This window comes from Engraulis encrasicolus, chromosome 4 (genome assembly GCF_034702125.1).
Source record: "Engraulis encrasicolus isolate BLACKSEA-1 chromosome 4, IST_EnEncr_1.0, whole genome shotgun sequence".
In the NCBI taxonomy this organism is placed as follows: domain Eukaryota; kingdom Metazoa; phylum Chordata; class Actinopteri; order Clupeiformes; family Engraulidae; genus Engraulis; species Engraulis encrasicolus.
This window is the reverse complement of record NC_085860.1, coordinates 45,003,689-45,028,260: the sequence shown is the minus strand read 5'-3', so window position 1 is coordinate 45,028,260 and position 24,572 is coordinate 45,003,689. Positions and strand designations below refer to the sequence as shown.

At 46.1% G+C, this 24,572-nt stretch overlaps 1 protein-coding gene across 1 annotated transcript in view; it reads left to right on the top strand.

Moving 5' to 3' along the window:
* The window catches only part of LOC134447832 (calcium-independent phospholipase A2-gamma-like), a 31,872-nt gene extending 12,793 nt beyond the window's left edge, over positions 1 to 19,079 (top strand). Inside the window, exons 9-10 of the mRNA XM_063197503.1 lie at positions 9,755 to 9,950; positions 16,393 to 19,079. Coding sequence (XP_063053573.1) covers positions 9,755 to 9,950; positions 16,393 to 16,664 — 468 coding nt within the window. The 3' untranslated portion in view covers positions 16,665 to 19,079. The remainder of the gene's footprint in view (positions 1 to 9,754; positions 9,951 to 16,392) is intronic.
* The last annotated feature ends 5,493 nt before the right edge of the window (positions 19,080 to 24,572 follow it).

Sequence of the window (24,572 nt, the reverse complement as noted above, 5' to 3'; positions counted from 1 at the left end):
CCTGAAAACTGTGGGATACTTGGTTTTGTTTGTTTTTCCCCTGTGCCACTGGACGAGAAGTTACCAAAGCCCATCATATCCTGTCAATCAAGTCACCTTCGTCAGGGACAGGATGTGTTAATTACTGGTTGTGCTGTGCCTCTGTTGCCGAAGAGTGTGTGGCACTTCAAAGGATGACGGGGGATGCTGCGTGCCTGTGCTGTGCCTTTTTAATTGGCTAGTGCACATGTCTAAACGAGAGTTCTGTCTGAAAGAATGAAAGAGAATGCCTGATGCTGAGATTCCCTGGTGAAAGGGAGGGGGACTATCTCCCAGTGTGCGCTTGAGAATCTCATTGTTTCAAGTTCTGCCAGAAATGCATACATTAACGGTAATAACTGCGGCTCCCTTTTAAAATCTACGGTTGATCGACTTCTATTGGGTTGGTTACATTTTTCTGCTCAGCTGAAGTTGAAATGCCGTTTGTCAAGAATGATGGCTTTTCAACAGGGGGAGCGTTAACTGGGATGAAATGCAGAGCTCTTGCAGTCTTGAAGTTAAATTTCCATTTAGCCAGAACTCAAAAATGTTGAGACTGTGACAGACCTGTTATCCTCCTGAACGTGGAAAAGCTCCTTAGTGTCATGTGAGGATTCACTCGTTTTTCACTCATCGTCTTGTTCACCAGACAAAAACAAGTATAGGAGGAAAGTGGCAACAACAGACACACAAACAACATCCCCAGCAAACCCGTTCCCAGGAATTTCTCTTGCTGTCCTCCGGACCCCCTCCCCTGGTACGGTGTCCTCTGCCAGGGCTGGTTTCCCCCACCTCCTCTCCTCCCCCTCTCCTCCTCTTCTCATTCAGGGTGCTTAGGCTGGCATGTCAGCCGGCTGTTTGAGTGCCCCCCTCTTCCCACGCCATGTACCCCCCCCCTCCTTTGCCCGGGCCCTTTTTTTTGCTCAGTGGTGTAGGCAGGCATCCCTGAAAGACACTCAAGTTTCCTTTGGAGAAGCAAAGCCTCCATATCCTCTGCATCCAGTGTCCTCTTAACGCTACCCTCCCACCCCCTTGGAAAAATGGCAGCGCTCCAGCCGACCATAGGCATATCGTTGGTTCAGTGATGTAAGGATTCCTCTGTGGAAGCATTAGGGCTGTAACGATATTGTATCAAACCGAGAAATCGTGATACATAGAGTCACGATACTGTATCGTGATACAAGGAGGCAGTATCGTGATGCGCCCTTTCAAAGCTTTATTACCCATTAGTCCAGAAAACAACCTTATGATTTGATGTGATAGTGTTTCCAAACTTCAGTGGAGACACATTTCAGAAATCGTGGGGTGTATCGAACCGTAGGTCAAAAATCGTGATACGAACCGAATCGTGAGTTGAGTGTATCGTTACAGCCCTAGGAAGCAGTCATCGTGGCCTTTTCCACCAACGCCTACAGAGTCCACGGCCTCCATCTAGCCCTTCCAATAATGGGCCATTTGTGGCCTCCGAGAGTAAAAAGCTTGTTTTCAACATCTGAGGTCCAGCAAAAATGGTAAGTTGAACCTTTTCAGTGTGCACATTAAGGATGGGGCACGAAGCTGTCTTCTGACACGTTTCTGAGCGGTGGGCTGTCAGCGGTGTGTTTGCCGCAGTAAAACACCATTTTTCCGCATTTGTTGTTCAGTATCCTCCCCCCTTGACAAAAACATCTTTCACTGCCTCACAAGTGTGTGTGATTTTGAATAATGAATTGAGCCTTCTCACCAATGGCCTGGCCAGCGGTTCGAGGAAGTGAAAGCACTGAACCCTTGCCAGGGCCCGCCATGGTTGGAGCCTGGTTCTCAATAGTTGCCATGGTGCTTGCCAAGGCAACTGGGAGGAATCAGGACGGCTCCGTTCCCCCACCACGCTCCAATGTGGAGACTGGAGAGTGAGGGCGAACAGGTTGTCGTGTGGCCCCAGGCTCGTCTCTCTGCTCATCAGTAGATCACACACGTAACACGTTGGCTCTCATCTCGTTATGTCAGAGGGAGCCGTCAGAGGAGAGCCAAGTGGTCAAAGCTGTTCATGTGGTTTTTTTTTTTATTGGATGGGCTGGAGGTACATGAAGGGACACGTCCATCTGGGTGACCTGCTTGTCACTCAGGCAGCCAGCTGCAAGGTCACAAGCTGGCAGCTGGACTTGGCATCTGTGTCCCACTAACTTGGACCCGATTTTGTTTTTGTTTTGCTCTGTGTAATGTGTTCGGATACTTTGAGTCAGTGGAAAGCTTCTCTGTGATTCTCAAGTTTTCTGAGATAATTTTTCTTTTCAAACTTTTTAAGGATTGACTCCATACTTCAGATCCAGCATGCTCACAATTATTGGCACCCCTTGTTGAGATTTGCTTTTATGCTTCTAATAACTTTGCGTCTCGTAAAATGTCTAATAATGGCTTGCTTAAATAATAAGGGCTGTAATGCAAAAAAATGAACTAACTCGATGTTTTAACTCAAGTGCATTTACTCAGTGGGAAATGCATTAGGGATATTTTGCTTTCCCGTGACCTCCTGTGAGCCAAATTGTATTGGCACACCTGATGTTATTACTTTATAGAACCTCCATTTGCCAACAGTATGACACTTTTTTTTATTTCCTATAAGATGTCACAAGAGGGTATGTATAGAGGGATTTTGATCATTCCTCGTAGCACACTCTCTAAATTGTTCTATGCCCTTTTCTCTGCACTCTCCTTTTCAACTCTCCCCTACAGTTGTTAAATTGGGTTGAGGTCCTCACGACTGCAGTGGCCCTGGGAAACAGCTTGACACTATATTTGAACCAATGTTAAGTAGATTTGGCCACATGTTTTGGAGGCCATTATCTCGCTGAAAGACCCACCAGTATCCATCTTCCGCTTTCGGGCAGAGGCCACCAAATTTTGATTTAAAATGCATCCTCATGCATTTCTTGGTTCCCACCCAGCTGTGTGTGTGCGTGTCTGCTAACAAGATGGCTACAGGCCTCTGGGATTATGACTTTTCTCAGTGAGCCGAGTGGCACAGCAGCACAGCCTAGAAATGATTTACTGCCTTAATATTGTACTGTATGAACCGAGAGTCTTCCATGGTGGCCACAGCACAACACAACACGACACAGTCCACTATTGCTTTCCCTCCGCCCGGGGGGAGATTATGTGTGTATGGCTGCAGTCTCCTGCAGAAGGGACCTGCTCCTCCTCTGTGTGGCCTGCCTGACAACTTGAACCTCATTATCAGCCTGTGGCAAGCAGGGGTCAGAGGTCATGTGGGAGAAGGACTTTGGGGGTAATTGCATAACGTGGCATGGAGACCTCCGGTCATGTGAAGACCCTGAGACTGCGATGTCTATCATACTTTAGTACGCTGGTATTTGAGAGGAGGGAAACGCTAAATGGCTTTTGTATTGATTTCTTGTAAAAAAAAACTAAAATAAAAATGTTTTGGGGAACTAAGCTTTTGGAGAATGTACTGCCGTTGAGATTTAACCTGATCCTGAACCTGATTCTGTCTTGTGTTGACCGACTGAGGAATAAACCACTTCTGGTCCCCTTTATTTTGTACGTAAATCTTTCATTACGCATTACGCTGCATTATGTAAAGCCGTTCCTGGGAATGGTCATTTAGCATTGAAAGCCCTTTTAGTAAATCATGGCAGCCGTCTGGTCTTCAGTTGCCAAACCCAGCCCAAAGGCATGCTGGGAAAAAGGAAGGGTTAGGCGCTAATTGCTAACGGAGGCTCTGTTTGATACGGTTCAAGTCAGGCAAGCAGCGCTGGTGTGGCTATGAGAAGAGCGCTGTCCTTTGTGCCATAATTGGTTCTCCTCAAAGATCCCCAGGCCTCGAAAAGGGCCTCTCTGTATATGAGGGAGAAGGCAAACATAGAGTGGGAGAGAGGGAGACAGAGAGATGAGCGGGACATGGAGAAACGGAGGAAAAGGTAGATGCAGAGAGCGAAATGGGGAGAGACGGAGAGAGAGAGATAGACAGACAGACGACTTCTAGACAGAGGGAGAAGACTGGGAGAGAGAGAGAGAGAGAGGGACTGAGAGACATAGAGAAAGACTGAGAGACAGACAGAAAGAAGACTGAAAAAGGGGGACAGCAGGGTTGAGGAGGTTGTGGCTTCATTTCTAGGCTTGGCTAGCTATTGGGGTCTTGCTGGCGATTATGTACCCTGAGCCATGAAATGGCTTTCATTAGTGACTGCCTGCCACAGTGATAGCATCACCTGTCCTTCCATCTTTATCACAGACCCAACCCAGGCCCCCCCACTCACTTCATTCAAGGGTTCACAGCCTCACCAAATTTTGCTGAAGTATGCTCCAGTGAGTAAAGAGGCAATGGTTTTGTTTTATTGTCTACTGGCTTTTATTTTTTATTTTTATGAAGGGATTTTGGTCAGAATGATCTGTTGTGAACTGCTGGTCGAATCTCTTGCAGAGGAGTGCCAGCCTAGATAGTGTTGGCTGATCTGATGTCTGCAAACGGAATCTGTTGGTTGGAATACAGTAACGCATACATACAGCTTAATGACTTGAGGCTTCCTGCTGTTACTACCCAGGTCCCATAGGTGTAGTGTGGAGGCAGCCTAATTAATCGAAACCACGGTTTAGTGGCACCGGAGGAAATGAAAGGGGCTGATTAGTGAACCATTGGTAAGTGCCTGAGGGGGCTAGGCCAAGGATCTGTCCGTGGCACGCTAGCAATTAGTTCCAAGTAAGGAATTTAGTGGGATAAATGTGGCAATTTTCCTTTTTTTTGCTGCCCTAATTTTTCTTCTGTGAGAGGGTTATGTGCTGTTTGTCATTACGTTTGCACTGCATCAGAGGCCATGCATCGGAGACTAATGCTACTTGCTCCAAAAACGGCGCGGCGAGATGGTGCCAAGATGTCTCAGTAGGGTCTCCTAATGTGTTTTCAGGCATATTGACCCACAAACGTACCAGGTTTTGGCGCTGCAGGCTTAACCGTTTTGAGCGAGAGTGGCATTACGATTGCAAATCCTCTTAAGAGGAAGTCACCTATGACCCGTGTCATGCTGGGAGTTTGATGGGCAACTTGGGATGGGCTTTCTTTGTGTACGGATCATCCCAGCAGATTACGGCAAGTAGATCATTGTTTTACAGTTAGCCCTCAGCCACTAAACTCTCCCTCTGTCTCTGACCAAATGCGCCTCAGTGTGAGAAGGGAAGTTTCTGGGGCGAGGAAGGAGCAACTCTCTAGTGATGGAAACTAGACGGCTGTGTAAAATGTGCCAAAAAGCACACAGTGTTATGAGTCTGGCCTTTCTGAGCTCTGTCAAAGTCACAGCGTAAAATCTCCGGCACCATGTTTTGTCTCGCCTGGTTGACACCAAAGGATCTCACAAGTGAGATGGTATGCACTTTCTCGTAGGAAGGGTGTGATTTACGATTGCCCATGGCCGTTTATTGGTTGTCACGAATGTGTCATTTGAACATAGCCCATCGCCAATCGTATCAGTTGTGTCTATTCAAACAAACTGCAGTCATTGCCTTTCCACCCTTTCCCGCTCTCTGATTGGAGCCCAAGATCTGGAACCCTTGCTGAGGGATAGAATCTAGACTGTCTTTCCGGTCGGAATGATGGTGTAAAGCAGTATGGGATTTCCCTGGCTAGTTTCTGTCACTTATTTGTTCTCGCGTCACTCTCTCACACAGAGCCATGCTTGAACCTCAGAGCAGCCGAGAAATGACCAGCACAAAAGAGTAAGTGATGTCATTGGATGTGCTTCACAAGCAAGCATTAAAAAATGAAATCAAGTCCTCTTGCTTGCTTTGCAAGTTGTAGACAAAGTCTCAGCTATTTGCACTGCAGAATGCTTGGCTGTATTCACTACAGAACCTCAGAGAGACTAGGGGCTATCTCCTGTCGACGGGTCACTCCACTGCCCTCCTCACCCTGAAGGGCACTGGTGATTCCTCGGGCGAGTGGCCCCAAGTTTGTCCTATACATCACTGCCAGAGAGCACCCCATTCATTTATACTGCACCATGATCAGAAGGGGCCAGCACAGGAGCAAGAGAGGCAAGCAAGCTCTTGTCATTGACAGAGCAGGTTGCCTGAGCACAGTTGCCCTCGACTCTCTACCCTCATGAATCACCTGGAAACCAAGCGGCGGCCCATCTGGCGAGGTAGCCTAGACGTTCAGAGAAAGATGCAGAGTCACAGGAGTGCTGGGTTTGGTTTGGTTGGTCTGGGCTGTGAGGGCTGGAGGGGGGCCACAAATGCCAACTCAGCAGCACTACACTGCACTGCCTCGCCTCCATGGCTGTTCCTAAGGCCACTGATGGGTTTGGCTGGGCCTGCGACAAAATCATCTGAAAGGCCCCCCACCCCACTCTCAATGCATAAATGGAATGGGGACCCAATTCTGGGCCCTCTCTCTACCTAGGCTTGGAATGACTGACCCGTTTGCCCCCCTCCCCCTATCGGCAGGCCTGACTGTTCCCATGGCTGCTGACCCTTCGGGCAGTCTACAGTTCTAATGACTCTCTGTGTGCATGACGGAGGCATTTTTTTTTCTTTTTTTCTTTCTTTCTCTCTTTTAATACGCTGCAGTAATTTCCCTCTATTTAAATGACTGAGCAGTGCAGTAGTGTGATAAATATTTTACATGCAATGGCAAGCGCGTGCTGTGCGTCACGATGGCGAGCTCTGCATTTTTGTTTTCACATAAGCTGCAGAAGTCTGTGCACAAAAATTCATTAGCCCACTTATTTCAGATTTGTTTGCTAATCAAACATTCATTAAGCCTCATGGATTTTAATATGTTGCTGAAATTTCATTTCTGCAATCTGAAGATGATGTGTATTAATTTCGCAATAAGACACATCACTGAATCCTGAAGCCATTCCTGCACACACAGAACTAGCATAACAGATCAATGAGGGCTTTTGATTGTCTCTTAACTTAGTTGGATGTCATTAGTGAGAATCCGATAGCATGTACGATGTATGCAGCCTCTACTGAAAGAGGCAGACAAACTCCAGAGGCAGCCCAGTTCCATGAGGACCACATTCATTCATTCATTCATTCATTCATTCATTCATTCATTCATTCATTCATTCATTCATTCAGCCCTTGATGTCATTGAGGGAGGAGGAGTTGTGGCAAGGTTACTCAATAATATTCTCCCCGCACTGGTTCGCTCAACCGCTGGTCAGGGGCATCGTTTTCAACCCACCCTGTCTCCCTCATCCTCTTCACCTCTCCGCCACCTCCTGTCCAGCCCTTCAGGCAATGGCCCTGTGCTTCTCCAGACAGCCGCTCTCTCTCTCTTGCGTGATGAAGAGCCCTTCGGCCATGCCACGCTATCCTGAGAGCCGCAGCCCGGCTCACCACCCCAGACATCGATCTATGCATGAAGCCCCCCTGTCATTATGCTCAAGAAGGGAAGGGTTTAGATAGGGGGCAGGATCCCCTTAAGGCATCTCCCTGCTCCTCTCTTCTCCACTCCAATCATCACTCTCTCTCTCTGCTCCCTCTCTTCTCTCCAATTCTCTCCCCTCGCCTCCCATCCCTTTTTCCTTTCCTCTCCCCTCCCATATTTTGCTTTTCTCGTTTATTCCCTCCCCTCTCCTCTCCTCCTTTTCTCTGTCTGCCTGTTCCTGGCTGTCTCTTGCTGCCCAGCCTCTTACACACTCCTCTCACACTCTTCCATTACGTAACCCTACTGTCAGTCGCCTCTCTCTCCCCACCTGTCGCTGTCATGGGTCAGTCCATGTCAATTAACCAAATGCTTCTCACCCTTGCACTTAAGGCAGTATTTTTAAGCAAGTCTTGAACTCTAATATACTAGGCTATTCATCTCATTAGACAAATTATTTTTTGTTATCAAATGTGGTATGCATGACTTGCAGTGGAGCTAATCATGTATAACGGCACCAGTATTGTTTTTTTGGCTTTGAGATATGCAGCCAGTAGCTGCACAGGTGCATCCTCCAGCATGACACACCTAATGATCTGTCAGACTTAAGCTACACGGTTGAAATTGTTGATGCCATAGCAACTGACATGTGAAATAAAGGCGCTTGAGTAGCTTTGTAGATAGATAGCCCTGCTCCCACTCCCTCTGAGAAGCACTAAAGGTTTTTCAAGACGGAAAGACATGTGTATTTCCTTGATGTTCATATTTTTTGACATTTTCATATTTTCAGTACCCTAGAGGGTTTTGCGATTATTTAGGCTAATTGTTTTATGTTTTATTGATATGCGAGTTCCCATGGTAAATCAAGCAATGTCAGACCAGGGATAACCTAGCAAGCAGGGTTGCCAGATGAGGCTGATGATTTCCAGCCCAATAAATGCTCAAAACCCGCCTAGAAGCACAAAATCCCGCCCAATTCTATTGATTTCTATGGCAAAAATTGGGCTGGTTTTTCTGCTAAATGCCATTTTTACCCGCACAAGGCCATCCTAAGCAGCCCAATTGGGCGGGAAACAGCCCAATCTGGCAACACTGCTAGCAAGCAGGCAAGCAAGCACCACCACCACCACAACAACCAACGACACTACACCACATGCCTTACATCTGCACACCCTCACCTCTCCTGTATCCTCAGCCAGCCCTAGAAGTCTAGAGGCTGCGAAGGCTTCCTAGCTGCCTTTTGAGGTCTCTCTGATCACGGCCTCCTCGACATGATTCCCAGCAGGAGGGCGGCTCTCTCTTCAGGATATGCAGTGCCAGATATTTCAATGCTGATGGGAAGTGCAGTGCGTTTCATGTTTAATGCCAGGGAGCTTCTTACACACACACACACACACACACACACACACACACACACACACACACACACACACACACACACACACACACACACACACACACACACACACACACACACACACACACACACACACACACACACACACACACACACACGCACACACACACACACACACACACACACACAAGCTGCTCAGTGTGAGTGTGCGTGTGTGCAACAGATTGTCAACAGTCTCTTCTGTCAGTACTACCAAGGCTGCATGCAACAATATTGCATCCAGTTTCTCTCGTGCCATTGGATTTCTTTCTTTCTCCATCTGTATGGAGAAATGCTGAGGGTGAGATGTAAACCTTTAGAGCATAATCAAGCGTGAGGAAAGAGGCCTGTTGGGCTGCTCCTCAGTCTCCACAGCTGAATGTGTGACCTGCTTTTGTTATTGTTATGATGGGGTTTTTTATACTTTATATTAAATGTATATTTCACTGACAAGCCAAGCATATTTTTTGTGTATTTTGCCTCTGGGCTACAATCCTCCATGTAGCATATTTATAGTTCTTTAATGTGGGTTGGAATGAGGTTCAGGGGAGAGACTGAGAATGGTGACTTGTATGTAATTACTTTATATTACGCCCTTGTATTGCCCTTTACTGTTTTAATATTGGTTCACTCCCTAGCACTGCCTAGCAACTACAGGTGGAAAACCACAGTGTCTGTCAAGAAGACTTGTTGTAAAACATCTCCTGTATAGTCACTGTAAAAAAGAAATAAAGTAAAATGTAGGCCTTTGTTACCATTTTGACGGGTGCATTTTGGTAAAGCTTGCAAGTTCAGTAAAGCTTTGCCTAAAAAAAGACTTGAAGTGTGTGGATGGTCACCTTTTTTTGTACAGAAACTTAAAATTCTTTTTTTAGGGAGCCAAACTTCAGTTTACGTGTAAACACTTAAACAGATGCGTTTCAAAAAAACACCCATAAACAGGCTCTTAATTTGAATGTTTTTTTTCTGTGCAGGACGGCGGTCTGCTGATGAACAACCCTACGGCGCTGGCGGTGCACGAGTGCCGGTGCCTGTGGCCCAAGACGCCGCTGCAGTGTGTGGTGTCCCTGGGAACGGGCCGCTTTGAGACGGTGGGCAAGCTCAACGCCACCCACACCAGCCTCAAGACCAAGCTCACCAACATCATCAGCAGTGCCACCGACACCGAAGGTGGGCATTTCACAAAGTCACCACCATTACATCACATTTCATGGCATCTAGTGGATGAGTGACACTTTTCGTGGTGTTTCATGGTTCATGACGTGGGCACACACTCAACATGCACAACTCAACATGCACAAGACCAAATTAATACAGAATGTAGAAATTAAATCCCAAAATAATATGGAAGGAAAATAAACCAAAACAGAAACTGCTTATGGCTAGTACAGCGTGTTTTGAAGATGGCCACTAGGAGATATAGCACTCCTGGTCCTAATCAAAGCCCAGTAGCCCTAACGAGGCCACAATAACAGGGTTGGGGGTGTGAACATATTAACATCATATAGATATCATGCTATATAGTGTATAATGAATATGAATGGTATTACTCCCTTAAAAGCTAAACCTTGTTCCCCTCATTGATAAATAGGTAATGTACACTCTGAATAAGGGTCTAAGCAGAATGACATTAAGCAGAGTGACTCAGTGAGCGAACCACATGATATACTGGTATGATATGCTGTCCTTGAGCACCTTTTAGTGGTTAAGTGCTTTGCTCAGGGGGCACCCTGATGGCTGACTGGCCCCTGGGATTGAACTCACAACTTGCAGCCATCTGCTATTCAGTTCTTGCTGCTACTCTTGATCACTGATCACCGCAAGACCGCTAGCCCCCCACCCACCCCACCCCCACCTCCTAACTCAGGGCCAGGGTAGTCGTGGATTTCTGTGTTTCTGTCTCCAGACGCCATGCTAATTTTGTGGAGATGTGTGTGAAGCGAAGCGCCCTTTGTGCATTTAGATTTTGGCTGTGCCTGCTGCCTCGATTGCATTACCACCTGTCCTTGCACTCCCCCTCAAAAGAAAACAAGATTTTGACCCAATGGTTAGTGTGTGTGTGTGTGTGTGTGTGTGTGTGTGTGTGTGTGTGTGTGTGTGTGTGTGTGTGTGTGTGTGTGTGTGTGTGTGTGTGTGTGTGTGTGTGTGTGTGTGTGTGTGTGTGTGTGTGTGTGTGTGTGTGTGTGTGTGTGTGTGTGCGTGTGCGCGCACGTGTCCACGTGTCCACGTGTCCACGCGCCTCTTCAGCTCAGACCTCCTGAGTTTGGGATTAATCTGGTCCCCCGCCACGTAATCGCAGGAGTTATTTATAAATTGCGGCTTACCGCACTCCCAAGCCACACTGGGCCTCCCTCTCCCTGCAGATGTGGCTGCCCTGCCTCTGCACAGGTCTCTCTCTCTCTCTCTCTCTCTCTCTCTCTCTCTCTCTCTCTCTCTCTCTCTCTCTCTCTCTCTCTCTCTCTCTCTCTCTCTCTCTCTCTCTCTTTCTCTTTCTTTCTTTCTCGCTCTTTGATTTCTTTGACTCTGCTTCCCTCATTCTCATTCCGTCCTCTCGTTGTTCGTCTTTTTCCGTCCCTCCCTCTTTTTGTCTCTCTTTCTGTCTCTGCTCTCCTCGCTCATCTCTCAGCTCTCCTGCCCTCGTCTTATAACCCTGGAAAAGGGGGCTTGCAGGCCCAACATCCCATAGCAGTGCAAGTGACTGGATATCACTGCTCCTTTCTTTGCAGACATCCTCTCTCTCTCTCTTGCGCTCTCTTGCTCTCTTGCTCTGACACACACACTCTCGCTTTCTCTCTTCTGTTCTTGCTCTTCCTCTTATGCTCTCTACCTCTCATGCACTTTCTCTCTCCATGTATCTCTCCTTCTCTTTCTCTCTACTGTATGCCCCAACTCAGGAGTGGGAGCTGGGGCATGTGTAGGCCCAGGAGCCTGCACCAGAGCAGAGAAGAGCAGGACCACACAGCACTCTGACTGCAGTGCAGTGCAGAGGCTTCCTGCTCATTTCCACTTCACAGCTCCAGCGCTGGAAGGAGATCTCTCTCTCTCTCTCTCTCTCTCTCTCTCTCACTCTCGCTCGCTCTCTCTCTCTCACTCTCGCTCGCTCTCTCTCTCTCACTCTCGCTCTCTCTCTCTCTCTCACTCTCGCTCTCTCCCCCCCAGCCCCCAAAGCCTCTCCTATCTGTAGCTTGACACCCACAGATCCAGCCGCACTCTTTCTCTCTCTTTCAATCCGTCCATCTCCTCTACCTCACGTCTCTCTGGCTTGACGGTGATGTGAAGCAGCAGAGCTTAAAACGTTAATTGAGCTGGCGATGTAACCAATCCATATGTCTTTCAAGATGAGAGGAGGGTATGCAGGTTGTAATCAAGCAGCAATTACTAGACATGCGATGCCTGGGGCAAACTTGGGCCTTGGGACGGAGCCCTTTCAACTGCCAGAGAGGGGAGTTGGACTTGGAGAAGAGTTAGCTTCCTGTTCCTGCTGTCGAGGGTCATTTGGCACGTGATTAGCCTGGAGATTTTTTTGGATGGGTAGGAGGGCATGGGCAACCAGTTGTGGTCATTTCGCTACGGGTGACCCTGCTATGATTGCTGGAGTTGACCCCAGAGGTAAGGTGAGAGGAGGTGTGTGCGCGTGTGCGTGTGCGTGTGCGTGTGCGTTTACTGACCTACTCTAGACTGCATTACTGTGTGGATGGTCTCAGTTCAGTGCCCCCCCCCCCCCACACACACACACACACACACACACACACACACTTGAGATCGTGCAGATAACTCAAATGTTTCTGTGTGGTCCAAAAAATATCACGCAAGCGTGCGTCTCAAATTAATAACTGAAAACCAGTTAAAACTTAGATCTTTTGGCCTTTCTGTTTGCTTTTAGTTTGATACCATTAAAACTTTTACTTGACAGAATCTGTTTATTCAAAATGATTATAACTTGAGGACCTTAATTAACACTGAATACTTTTCTTAGATTGTTTTCAGTGTCCAGGGAATCACTAATTTGTTAGATTTATTTGCTTTCTGTCTTTCTGTATGTCAGACTGTGCTATGATGAAGAGCTTTTTATCTGTGGGCTGTAAAATGAAGCCGTTAATCAGATAAAGCAACACAGCGTGAAAGTCTCGATATGACAGCTGGCCCTGTGGATGGAAATATGTCTTTCTGAGAAACCTTGTCATTATGAGTGGAAAACACCTGAAGTTTTCTGGTTTCTTTCATCCATAGTTTTGTGCTGTCCTTACTCATTTGATTCTTTACCTTTGTCTATGTTGTCCTTACTCATGACTTGCCAACTCCATGTGCCATATGCTCCCATCTGTTGACTTTGTATACTGTATGCCAGGGGTATTCAATTATATTTCAACGAGGGCCATTTTTTCAAATTCCTCCCAGTAAAGGAGCCGAATTGTGTGTATGTATTATGGTTGCCGACTGTTAATGAAAAAAATATGGGACACTTCATTGAAGTGGAGGGCTTTGGGTCCTCCCCCATAAAATTTAGCATTTCTTAGATGTAATTTCCTGCATTTTAACGTCCCGTGTCCCGTTTCAGCACGATAACGGAGCTCATACTTTTATCTCTAAATTCCAAAAAACGATTTTGTATTTGAAGTGGCTTGTGGGGGGGCAAAACCTTGCTGTCCAAGGGCCGCATCTGGCCCCAGGGCCGCCATTTGAATAGCCCTGCTGTATGCCGTACCTCTTACTCCTTCACCTGCTCCACTGTCATCCTCATTTATGCATCCAACACTGTGCGATCTGGTTCTTAATTGTGATTGGCTGATAGTCGTTGTGAATCATGCATAAACACATACCATTCTAAAAGAAGATTGTAAGTGCCGGTAACTTATACGCTTACGAAGTTGATAACAATCTGGATCAGTTGGGGTTCGCTTCGCGTCGTGCTACAACTCCCCTTACCCATTATAAGTACAACACCACTGCCTCTCGTGGCTCATTGCTTAACTTTTTAGCTACCGCCTCTCCTCCCTGTACATAGCATGATGGGCCAACTGCTTTGCCTTCAGTCTGTCTTTAAACTATGTTGTTTAAAGCTTTTATGTACCTCAGCCATGCCTGTCTGTTTTTCTTTTCTTTTCTTTTTTTGGGGGGGGCTTTTTTCGCCTTTATTATGACAGGACAGTAGACGGGGAACAATTGTGAGAGATGGGGTAGGGCTGGGAAATTACCCCGGCCGGACTCGAACCAGGGTCCCTTGGGCATGTACTGTAAGCCCAAATGTGGGGGGCTTAGCGCGCTGCGCCACAGCGCCCCCCTACCTGTCTGTTTTTCTTACTCATGTACCTCTCTGTTGTTCTTACCAATGACTTTGAAGGTGAAAAAGTGGATCGCACTCGGGTTCTTCTTTTCTTCTTTTTTATTTTTTTATTTACATAGCAGCAGAAGTGTAGACAAACGTTTCGGCTGTTGCCTTCGTCAGTGTCTTAGCTTACTAAGCTACTTCCTGAGTTTTATCTAGGCGTCTCCTTAGCTCACCTGTTGCTGATTGGGGATGACGCAGTGCGCGCTCCAAAGCATCAGGCCTGAAAGCCGTTCATTAATTGGAGCGCCCACTGTGCCACCCCCTGGATCAGCACAGATAAGTCTACAAAAACAATAGAGATGTATTTTTAACAATTAGCAACATGCGAACAAAAAGCCATACATATACATATGGTTAAGTCAACAAGGCTAAATCTCATAACACATAAAAACAGAAGCAGGCACCGGAAAGAACATGAAAAAACATTAGAGGAAAGGTGATAAATCAAAGTCTTCATTCATGCCCCCTGGCGACATGGATTGGAGACAATGTATCCAAAATGCCTCTCTCTTGAGAAGCATTCTGTCTACATTGCCCCCTCTCCGAGGTGTTTGAATTTGTTCAATCCCTATACATGTCAAGTCTCCAAGGGTATGATTATGTTCAATAAAATGTCTTGCGACCGGGGACGTTATGTCTCCCCGTCGTATGGCGGATTTATGCCTCACTAAGTCTTGTTTTTTAAAGCTCGCATAGTTTTCCCTACGTAAGACAGATGACAGGGGCATTGCAAAATGTATATTACTCTCTGTGAAGAGCATGTTATTAAAGAGTGAATTTTATGTTCCTTTCCTGTGTGGTTGTGTTTTAAATTTGTTAACTTTCTGGATATGAGGACAGGCCGCGCAATTCCTGCATGGAAAGCACCCTTTGATAAAGGATGGCTTCTTTTGACGCACTATGTCAGACCTTACCAGCAGGTTGCTCAGGTTGCTAGCTCTTTTATAGGTAAAAAGAGGGCGGTGCGCAAACGTATTCTTAAGCAAGGGGTCCGTCGCCAAAATGTACCAATGTGAATTGACTATCGTTTTAATGCGTCCCGATATGTTGTTAAATGTGAGTGCGTAATTGACTGAAAACGGGCGCTTCTGTTTTTTAGAGCCAGCCAATAGGCGTGATCTCTGCGATGCTTTGGCCTTATTATACGCTGTGGAGAGCCACTCCTCGGGATAGCCCCGTGAACGAAATCGATCCAGTAGGGCTTTAGACTGTATGTCAAATTCATCATCGGTATCGCATATACGTCGGATTCTATATAACTGACTCAGCGGCAATGAGCGTTTTAATGGCGTGGGGTGATGACTGTCAGCGCTCAATAATGTATTCTTATCTGTCTCTTTATGAAACACTGTAGATGAAATACGCAGATTTTGTTTTTTTAGAGATTCAGCACGTCCAAAAAGTGTATCTCATTTTGGTTCTTCTCCATTGTAGGCTAAATGTGATTGTGTCTAGTCGAGAGTTTAGGAAGGTGATGAACTCTAGTAACTCCTTCTCGTTACCCCCCCAGATCATAAAACAGTCATCTATGTATCTCAACCAGTACTTTATAAGGTGACTAAATGGGTTGTTGTAAACAAAATCCCGTTCGAATTTCCCCATGAATAAATTTGCGTAACTTGGTGCCAGTGGGGTACCCATGGCAGTGCCTTGGATTTGTAAATAGTAATCATTTTCAAACAGAAAGTAATTGTGTGTAAGGATGAATTTAGTCAAGTTTGTAATCAAGTGATGGGGTATCTCGGAAGGTGTTTCACTGATGAAGTAATCTAAGGCATTTAAACCATCTCTGTGGGGAATGGAGGCTATACAGGGAAGACACATCCAGAGTCACCAGCCAATCTTTCGCATCGACATTCTTTAGAGTTCTTAGTTTGTTCAGCAAATCGGTAGTGTCTTTTAAGTATGATGGCAGGCTTCTCACAAGAGGTTGTAGATGATAGTCCACGAAAACGGATGCTTTTTCAGTTAGAGAGTCAATGCCAGATACTACTTACCAATGACTCCCTAATGCCTTACCCATGATCCTCTGCCATACCCCACCTATTCATCTGTGTCACTTCTTCCCCAGCATAGATGTTGACACACTATCTGAGACTAGCTGTATTCGTCCCATACCTGTAATCGCTCAAACCTCCATGTAAACAGTATGCTTTGAAGCCTTTGATGTCTTTTTGGTGTCCATATCCGTGTCTTTCTGTTGCCTGTTCCCTGTTGTCTTCCGGTTGCCTCCTCTGTCCATCTCACTTATGCCTCTATCACCTCTCCTTCTCTCCCCCACAGAGGTGCACACCATGCTGGACCAGCTGCTGCCGGCCAACACCTACTTTCGCTTCAACCCCCACATGCCGGAGGAGATCGGCCTGGACGAGAGCCGGCAGGAGAAGCTGAACTTCCTGCAGGCCGAGGGCATGCGCTACCTGGAGCGCAACGAGGAGAAGCTGCGCAAGGCCGCCCGCATCCTCACCCAGGAAAAGACCGCCGTGCACCGCCTCAGCGACTGGGCCAAGCTCAAGCTGGACATGCACGACGCCACCACCTTCAACAGACTCTAGGAACACTGGCTCTTCTCTGGAGTCCAATAATGAACCTTCTCCAGAGTCCAGACTATAGGAATGCTCTTCTCTAGACTCCAAGAATGAACCCTCTCCTGATCCTTCTCCTAGAACCTTCACCAGATTAGCACCGTCTTCAAGACTCCTCAGGCTCTTCCCTACTGTGGACTCCTTATCCCAAATTTGGATCATTCTTCAGACTCAAGGTCCTTCATCAGCATCACAGGTTTTGCTTTCTGGACTCCAGATAACCTTCTCCCAATGCCTGTAGGGACTTTTTCGGCTGTAGGACCTCAGGTTTTGGTATACGGCTCTACATGTGCCACAGGTTTCTTCTGTAGCCTTCAAGAGCATTCTCCCAACGAGTCTAGAACCCTCTGCAGAATCTAAGCGTTTCTCCAGACTGCAGATTCCTTCTCCAGCACAGTGCCCTTCTTAGGACGTTGTTCTCACAAAAATAAGCTCAAGTACTGTCACCACCTCCAGCACCATTGTTACTACGCCACAGTTTTTTCTGCACGGAGCATGATGCCCCCCCAGGTGATGCGAAATGAAAGCAGTGTAATCTCACATTTAGCATTTATGGGATACAGCGCATGCTGTTTTTCATGTTGGTTTCTCTCTGCTGCGGTGAAAACCGTTCATTTGCCCCCCCCACCTTAAGGACTCAAACCATGTGTTAAGTTTCATTTACCTTAGCAGGTAATGTTTTATATATATATTTTCATGACTACAACTGTGCTGAATGGAGAATTTAGCGCCAGCCTGTCCACATCATTGTCTCGCAGTGCTGTGACCTCTGCAAGGCTATGTCTGCCTGCATATACTGATGGACTTGAATCTCGGCGGCAGCTCTAAAAGATTTGACAATAGCGGGCGACAGGGAGCACTTCTTTTACTGGGTTGATTCTTGATCTAATGTACATGTCATGTTCGCAATCTAACAATCTATCAAGGTACTATTATAAGAGGTGTGCCAAGCACTTTTAAAAAGCATTCTCATCCAGACAACATAACCACAACCACTGTAACCTCAACTCCATATTTATTTTTATTTTCATTGTTTTTCCTTTATTTTAGGATCTGGTGTGAGAAATAGCTGTAGGTACTTTTTCGATGTCATAACTGAGTGCCGGATATTTACTTGAAAATGTCAAGTATGTCAACCTCCGATGACAGGAGGAGATGGGAAAGAAAGTTCGTAGGGGAAGGTCATACTTAACTCCGGGGGCCATGTTTGTGAAAGATTGAGAATACACAAATATGTACACTGTTCTTAAGTGTAGGATAGAGCTTTGGAGTCAATCTAATCAGCTTTGACTTAACCAAAGATGAAGCTATGGATCCGCTATCCTTACAATTCAAGGCTAGTTATATATTGTGAATTTGTTTCAGCGCCACTAATTTATTTGAAGATTTGTTTGTAGATAAATTGATAAGCGATAATGTTGCACTGTCAGACTAGGCAGTTGTTTTAAACTACTCGAGGGATTTTTTTCCCCCACAATTGCATGGATATGCAATCTGTACAAAACTTTCCTTTTAACAAAATGAAGATTATATTATATGATGACAAGTATACGTTCTCATTCAGCCCTTTGTTATGCGTGTGTGTGACTTGTGTGGCCATTTTGATTCATGCAGTTCAGATGGGTAGGTATGAACATGGTGGGCTGGACTGCAACACCAGGACACAAGGACTGCTATGGAGAGCTCCAGTATTTCTGATGCAGCGTGCGAACATAGGATGCAGTGATTTGTGTTATTAGTATTTCCACTGTACCCAAAAATGGCATTACGCACAGAATTTATTTTTTGAAATGTAAATTAATATTGGCAGATATTTATTATTATTTGGCTGTGTTCTTCATTTCCTAAATTTCTACACTACTAAAAAAACAATGGTTCTTTCTTTCCTTCTTACTCTGCTATTTGTTGGATATGCTATTTTGGGTGCAATAAAGGAAGATATAGTAGAGAGATTTAATTGTAGAAATATCTTAGGGAATATTTTAGCAAGCACTTTTTCCCCTCGATGGATGCCTCTTGTGCCCTCTGAACCTTCAACCAGTAGTGCAGTTTGTCTCGTTGTGTGCAACACTTGCCTCTGAAACAAGCTGGGATATTGCTGCTACCTATTGTTGTTGTATGGTTTTGAACGAAACAGAAAGTCAGGGACTGCAACTTTTAACTTGTGTAGAAAAAAATGAAATGCACAAAATGTAAATGGATTAATTTGGCACAAAGTTGTTCTGCTGTTTTTAATGATGATATCTTGGTGAAGTGAGATGCAATACAGTGGTGATCTTGTGAAAGGCTTGTTTCAGTTTCTCCAGCCAAACTGATTTTTCCAATCTCCTTCACCTGCCATATGATGAGTGTGTGTCATTAAAATTTTACCCTTTGATCCTCAGACCTTGAATCCAGTTTAATTGCATTAATTTATGCTTTCTTACTTACCCCTATGAAAGCCAATGGCACGTAATGTATATCTCTCTCAGATTCCTTGTCGAATGAGATTATGAATGTCTGTCTGAGTCTGTACAGAGTGTTTACTTTTTTTAGACCTCTTGACAGTGAAAAGGGAATCAGAGGGAACGCTTTTGGAGCTGTTGGAGCTAAAAATGATTGCAAAGCCATTCCTGGCAAGAATAAATAACGTCTGAATTATTTGACAGTGCTTAAGCAGCAGTTCATATTTTATCAACAGAAGCGATAACCTCAGTGTGCGTGCGTGCGCGTGTGCGTGTGTGTGTGTAGAGTAGAGTAGAGTAGAGAAACTTTATTGATCCCCAGGGGGAAATTCAGGTGTCAAGTAGCTACATAAAAACAAACACAGACACACACAGACACAGACACACACAGACACAGACACAGACACACACACATGCCAAGAGGTTCCAGATCTGGGCCAGCTCTGGCATCTCAGGCAGTCCAATCCCCAATAATGATGTCTTTCTTAGTGTCCTTCTGTATACTGTTAAACAGTTGAATGGCCCAAGGGACAAAGGACCTCCTTAGCCTGTCTGTCCTGCAGGTGAAAGCACGGAGTCTGTGACTGAACAGACTCAGTTGGTTAGTGAAGGTGGCGTTAAGGGGGTGATGATGATTATCCATAATAGAGTCCAGTCTGCTCAGTGTTCTGCTCTCAGCTGTTGAACTGAGTGACTGCAGCTCCATGCCCACCACTGAACCCGCCTTCCTCACCAGTCTGTCAAGGCGTCCAGCATCTCTCTTCCTAATGCTTCCACCCCAGCAAGTCACAGCGTAGAAGAGCACACTGGCCATGACAGACTGGTAGAACATAAGCAGAAGTTGGCTGCAGACATTGAAGGACCTCAACCTTCTGAGGAAATAGAGCCTGCTTTGGCCTTTCCTGTAAAGTGCATCAGAATTTGTGGACCAGTCCAGCTTATTGTCAAGGTGCACTCCTAAGTACTTATAAGTACAGACAGTCTCCACATTCTCTCCCCCAATAGAAACAGGCACCAAGGGCGGGGTGGAGCGCCTGAAATCGATGACCATTTCCTTGGTTTTGGTGGTGTTCAGGTGCAGCTGATTGTTTTGGCACCATCCTACAAAGTCATCCACCAGTCCCCTGTACTCCTCTTCCTGACCGTCTCTTATACACCCCACAATTGCAGTGTCGTCTGAGAACTTCTGCATGTGGCATGTCTCAGAATTATAGCTGAAGTCTGTCGTATACAGGGTGAAGAGCACGGGGGAGAGAACCGTTCCTTGTGGCGCTCCTGTGCTGCTAATCACTGTCTCCGATGTTATGTCACCCATCCTTACAAACTGGGGCCGCTCTGTGAGGTAATCAGTGATCCAGGTTACCAGGCTAGGCTGCACTCCAATCCGCACCAATTTCTCTCTCAGCAGCAGTGGTTGTATGGTGTTGAATGCGCTGGAGAAGTCAAAAAACATGATTCTCACAGCACAGCCACCCTTATCCAAGTGAGCGTGTACCCTGTGAAGAAGATACAGGATAGCATCCTCCACTCCCACGTTCTCTTGGTAGGCGAACTGCAGAGGATCCAGTGAGTGGCGTTACCTGAGGTTTGAGAAAAATTGCGCCAGCAGCACTCGTTCAAAACTTTTCATTAGGTGTGAGGTGAGGGGAAGGGGTCTGTAATCATTAAGTTCTTTGGGGTGAGTTTTCTTTGGAACAGGTACCAGGCATGACGTTTTCCACAAGATAGGAACTTTGCCTTCTTGTAGACTCCTATTAAAAAGGTGATGAAGGGGCTCAGCTAATTCCTCAGCACATGTCTTTAGCAGTCTTGCACAGATGCCATCAGGGCCGGCCGCCTTGGACTTAAGTCTTTTCAGTGTCCTTCTAACTTGGTCAGTGGTGATTGTCGGCTGTGGGAGTGCTGGGTTGGGGTAAGGGGGGGGTGAGAAAGGGGTGGGTGGTGGGTTTGTTCCAAGTCGCATAAGTGAGGAGCAGGGGAGGGGGATAGAGGTAGTGGGGATTTGTGAGCCTGCTGTGTCCATTGGTGGAGGTACTGCTGCATTGTTGATGATGGTGGGAGTAGTGACCATAGGCAGAGTAGGAGGGTGTGGGGATGAAGTGTCCCTGTTAGTGAAGCTGGGTGAAGTAGTAACAGGAGTGGGGGGTTGTGAGTGGGGGAGATGGGAGCCTGCTGAAGAGTGGTTGTCAAGTGTGGGCTGGGGGGATGTGCCAGAGTTTCCAAACCGGTTGTAAAAATTGTTTAAATCATTGGCCATTGATACATCACCCTCTGCCATACATCTCTTCTTTCCACACCCAGTGATTTTTTTAATCCCCTGTGTGTGAGAGCGAATGTTAGCAATAAATGAAATGTGAAGTCTTACTTCCCCTCTTCAGGCAGACTCATTCGTTTTCTGGCTGACACAACAGACTCCAAATCTATGTTTGCTGCTGTGAGCATCCCAGATTTCCACAATCCCTTTCAGGGGCTCAGACTCCTCTTAAAATAGGACATCACTAGACCCAAATACAAAAACCCTTTGTATTTGCCTTTCAGGTGAGTATGGAAAGAGAGAGCTCACCACCAGAGCGGCACCCAAATAACAAGATCTACACACAGGCTTAGGAGTCTAGACATGGACAGTATATGCTGACCTGCTCTGAGTCAATTACTCTGAACTGGTCAGAGAGGCATAATTATTCCTAAGTAACCAAACGATAAGCACAATACATCATAACATAACACCCATCAATAAACACCAATCTAGTTAGCATCGATGGATACGTAAGGCAGGCATGGGTAATGGGTATATTAGAAAACGGTTGCAATCAGGCCTTAAGTCGGCCTATGAGTGTTATGCTCTTCCTTCGCAAGCTCTTAATTAAGACGGTGATGCCGTACTTGTGTAGAAAATGGCATGCCTAAGTACCATCTGCGATTGGGAGATTTGTCAAAAGCGCTCAGTGGCAGCTGTTTATTTTTTATGATGCAAACTGACGCAGGCTGTCAAAGTGATCTATAACTGCTGACTTGATGCCTTTGAAAGCACTCCGTGCTGATTGGCTCTAAGTGCTGCCCTGGCAGTATTGCAGCAGCGTTGCAAAGAAGGGGACTGTGTGCGTGTGCGTGCGTGAGTGCGTGCGTACGTGTGTCTGTGCCTCTGTGCCTGTGCGCTCTATGCCCTATTGACTTAAGTGCTCCAATCCATATGGGCAGAAATAATGAGGTGGAACACACAGAGCATTCTGTGAGGGCGTGTAATGAAAGTATTTGAGGAAATGCAGTCTCTTATACTTTCTCTCTCTGGCACTCTCCAGCTTGCCCCCCATCCCATTGATCGCTGCATTTGTTCCATATCAAACTACAGCAGCAGAGGTCAGGGCTGGAGTTCCAGGTAGAACTTCTCAAGAACTTGGTCCACCTTGGTTCTTTTCCATACATTGGTTTACCCAATAACAACCACTGTTGAGGTTATATTGCCTTGTTGCTTCTCATAATGAAAGTTATGAGTACCATATATGGATATCAAGACTTTTTTTAATGTACTGTATTGAGGTTGTCTTTTCGTTCATGTAGCCATTCTTGTATAACATTTGTCAATGTTTCCAACAGTCTCTGGCTGCTCCCTAATGCTTGCCTACATGAGATATGTCATAATAGAGCAGAAACATTCTAGCCCATTCTGCAGACTGGAGGTCAGTCACTGGTCCATTCAATGATATGTTTCAAAAGCTTCCATGAGGGGGAAAAAACAATATCTATATCAAACCTCTCTTTGGATAAAAATCTCATTTCAGACGAGTGGCCACTCTAAAGTCTTCCATTACTTTAGTGTCCTTCAGCATGTGATAAAAATCTGTCACCGCACCTTCAAATTGAAACGAACCCTCAATCATGGTTTCACTGTAAAGGGGGTCATTGGTGGCAGGCTGTAATAATGTGTGTGTGTGTGTGCGTGTGCGTGTGCGTGTGCGTGCGGGCGCGTGTGTCTGCGTCTGCGTCTGCGTATCTGTGTGATCTCAGGGATTGATTTGTGGTGATCCAGACTGGTACATCCCAAGCCTCCCGAGTCCGTTCTGTTCCATATCGGAATGGAATCTCTTATGCAAGTCTATTCATGCGACCCATTCTGAGTGCCGTTCTAGTTCGATCTTGCCTTCCATGAGTTCATTTGGACAGAGGGCTCTCATTTATTCATCCAGGGCTTAATTGCTTTCTAGGGGGACGGCAAGCTTTTTGTCTTGTGTCAGCAGTGATTAAACTGCCCAACTGTGATTTACATGTTTTTTTTCTCCTACTACCCTGACGTACACATGCAGATGCCAGCGCTGGACTCGGAGACTCGGAGACTCGGTCTCGGTCAGGTCGGTAGGGCGAATCCAGTCATTGTTTTTTCCCCTTCCCCATATGCCCTTGTTATGTGCCGTGTTTTCATTTAACACACTGTGGCACTGTGGTCCCCATTAGGTAATTGTTCTCTGGTCGTGGCACTCGGCAGAGCATCAAGCTATTTAATGGCTGAGTAGGCCTTTTAATGTGGCATTGCTGAACAATTGGGAGGCGTCCAGACTGAGTAGACAGAGAACCACACACTACCTCATTCACTACCACCACACGTGTCATCACTGCCAGGGAAGGCGACAGGGGGGGCACAAAGGGGTGAGTTGCCCCAGGCCCAAGGAGAGGTGAAGCCCAGAATTGAGTTCTCCTTACATTGTATGTATTGGGTGGGGGGCCCATTCACATGACTTTGTCCCAGGCCCAGTCAAAGCTGTCAGTGGCCCTGACCACCATGCTGTCGCGGGGTTGTCTTCAGTCTCGTGTTATGGTGGCTTAACTGTGAAGTGACAACTCTGACTAAAATGTGGTTTAGTTATAAGGAGCGGGACTTCTTCTTGGAGCTTGAAGACCTCCTCATCCAAGGCACATCACTTACACTTCATTTTACATTAATTAGGTAGAGTGGAACAATGTAATAACATGCAACATTTTGTACTTGCGCTGTACCAGAGTTAGGGTTATTATTGCTGGGTATGTATACAGCGTAAGTACATAATATTACACGTTGATACATGTTACACTAAAACAACACTAAAATATAGTGTTACCACACTTCATCAGTTTTGGTTGATGAAATGGTTTGATAAAAGATTGCTCGGATGAGGAACAAAACGTCTTGAAGCTCCTAGAAATCGTCCAATTGCTTACAATAAACCCCCTTTTGGACAACATGGACCTGCATGAAGGTGAATTGTCACAGACATCTTGACAAATCTGTCATTTTCACATTTCACAGTTAGTACTAACTTGCAACACTCCACTGTGTTCATGCAATGTCCCCGTAAGGTGTAAGCAGGTGTAAGCACGTGTAATCGCTTGCAACATGATGACTGCATACATAATTGCCATTGAGAGTAAATACTATTCATTATGTATGGATTCACCCCATGTG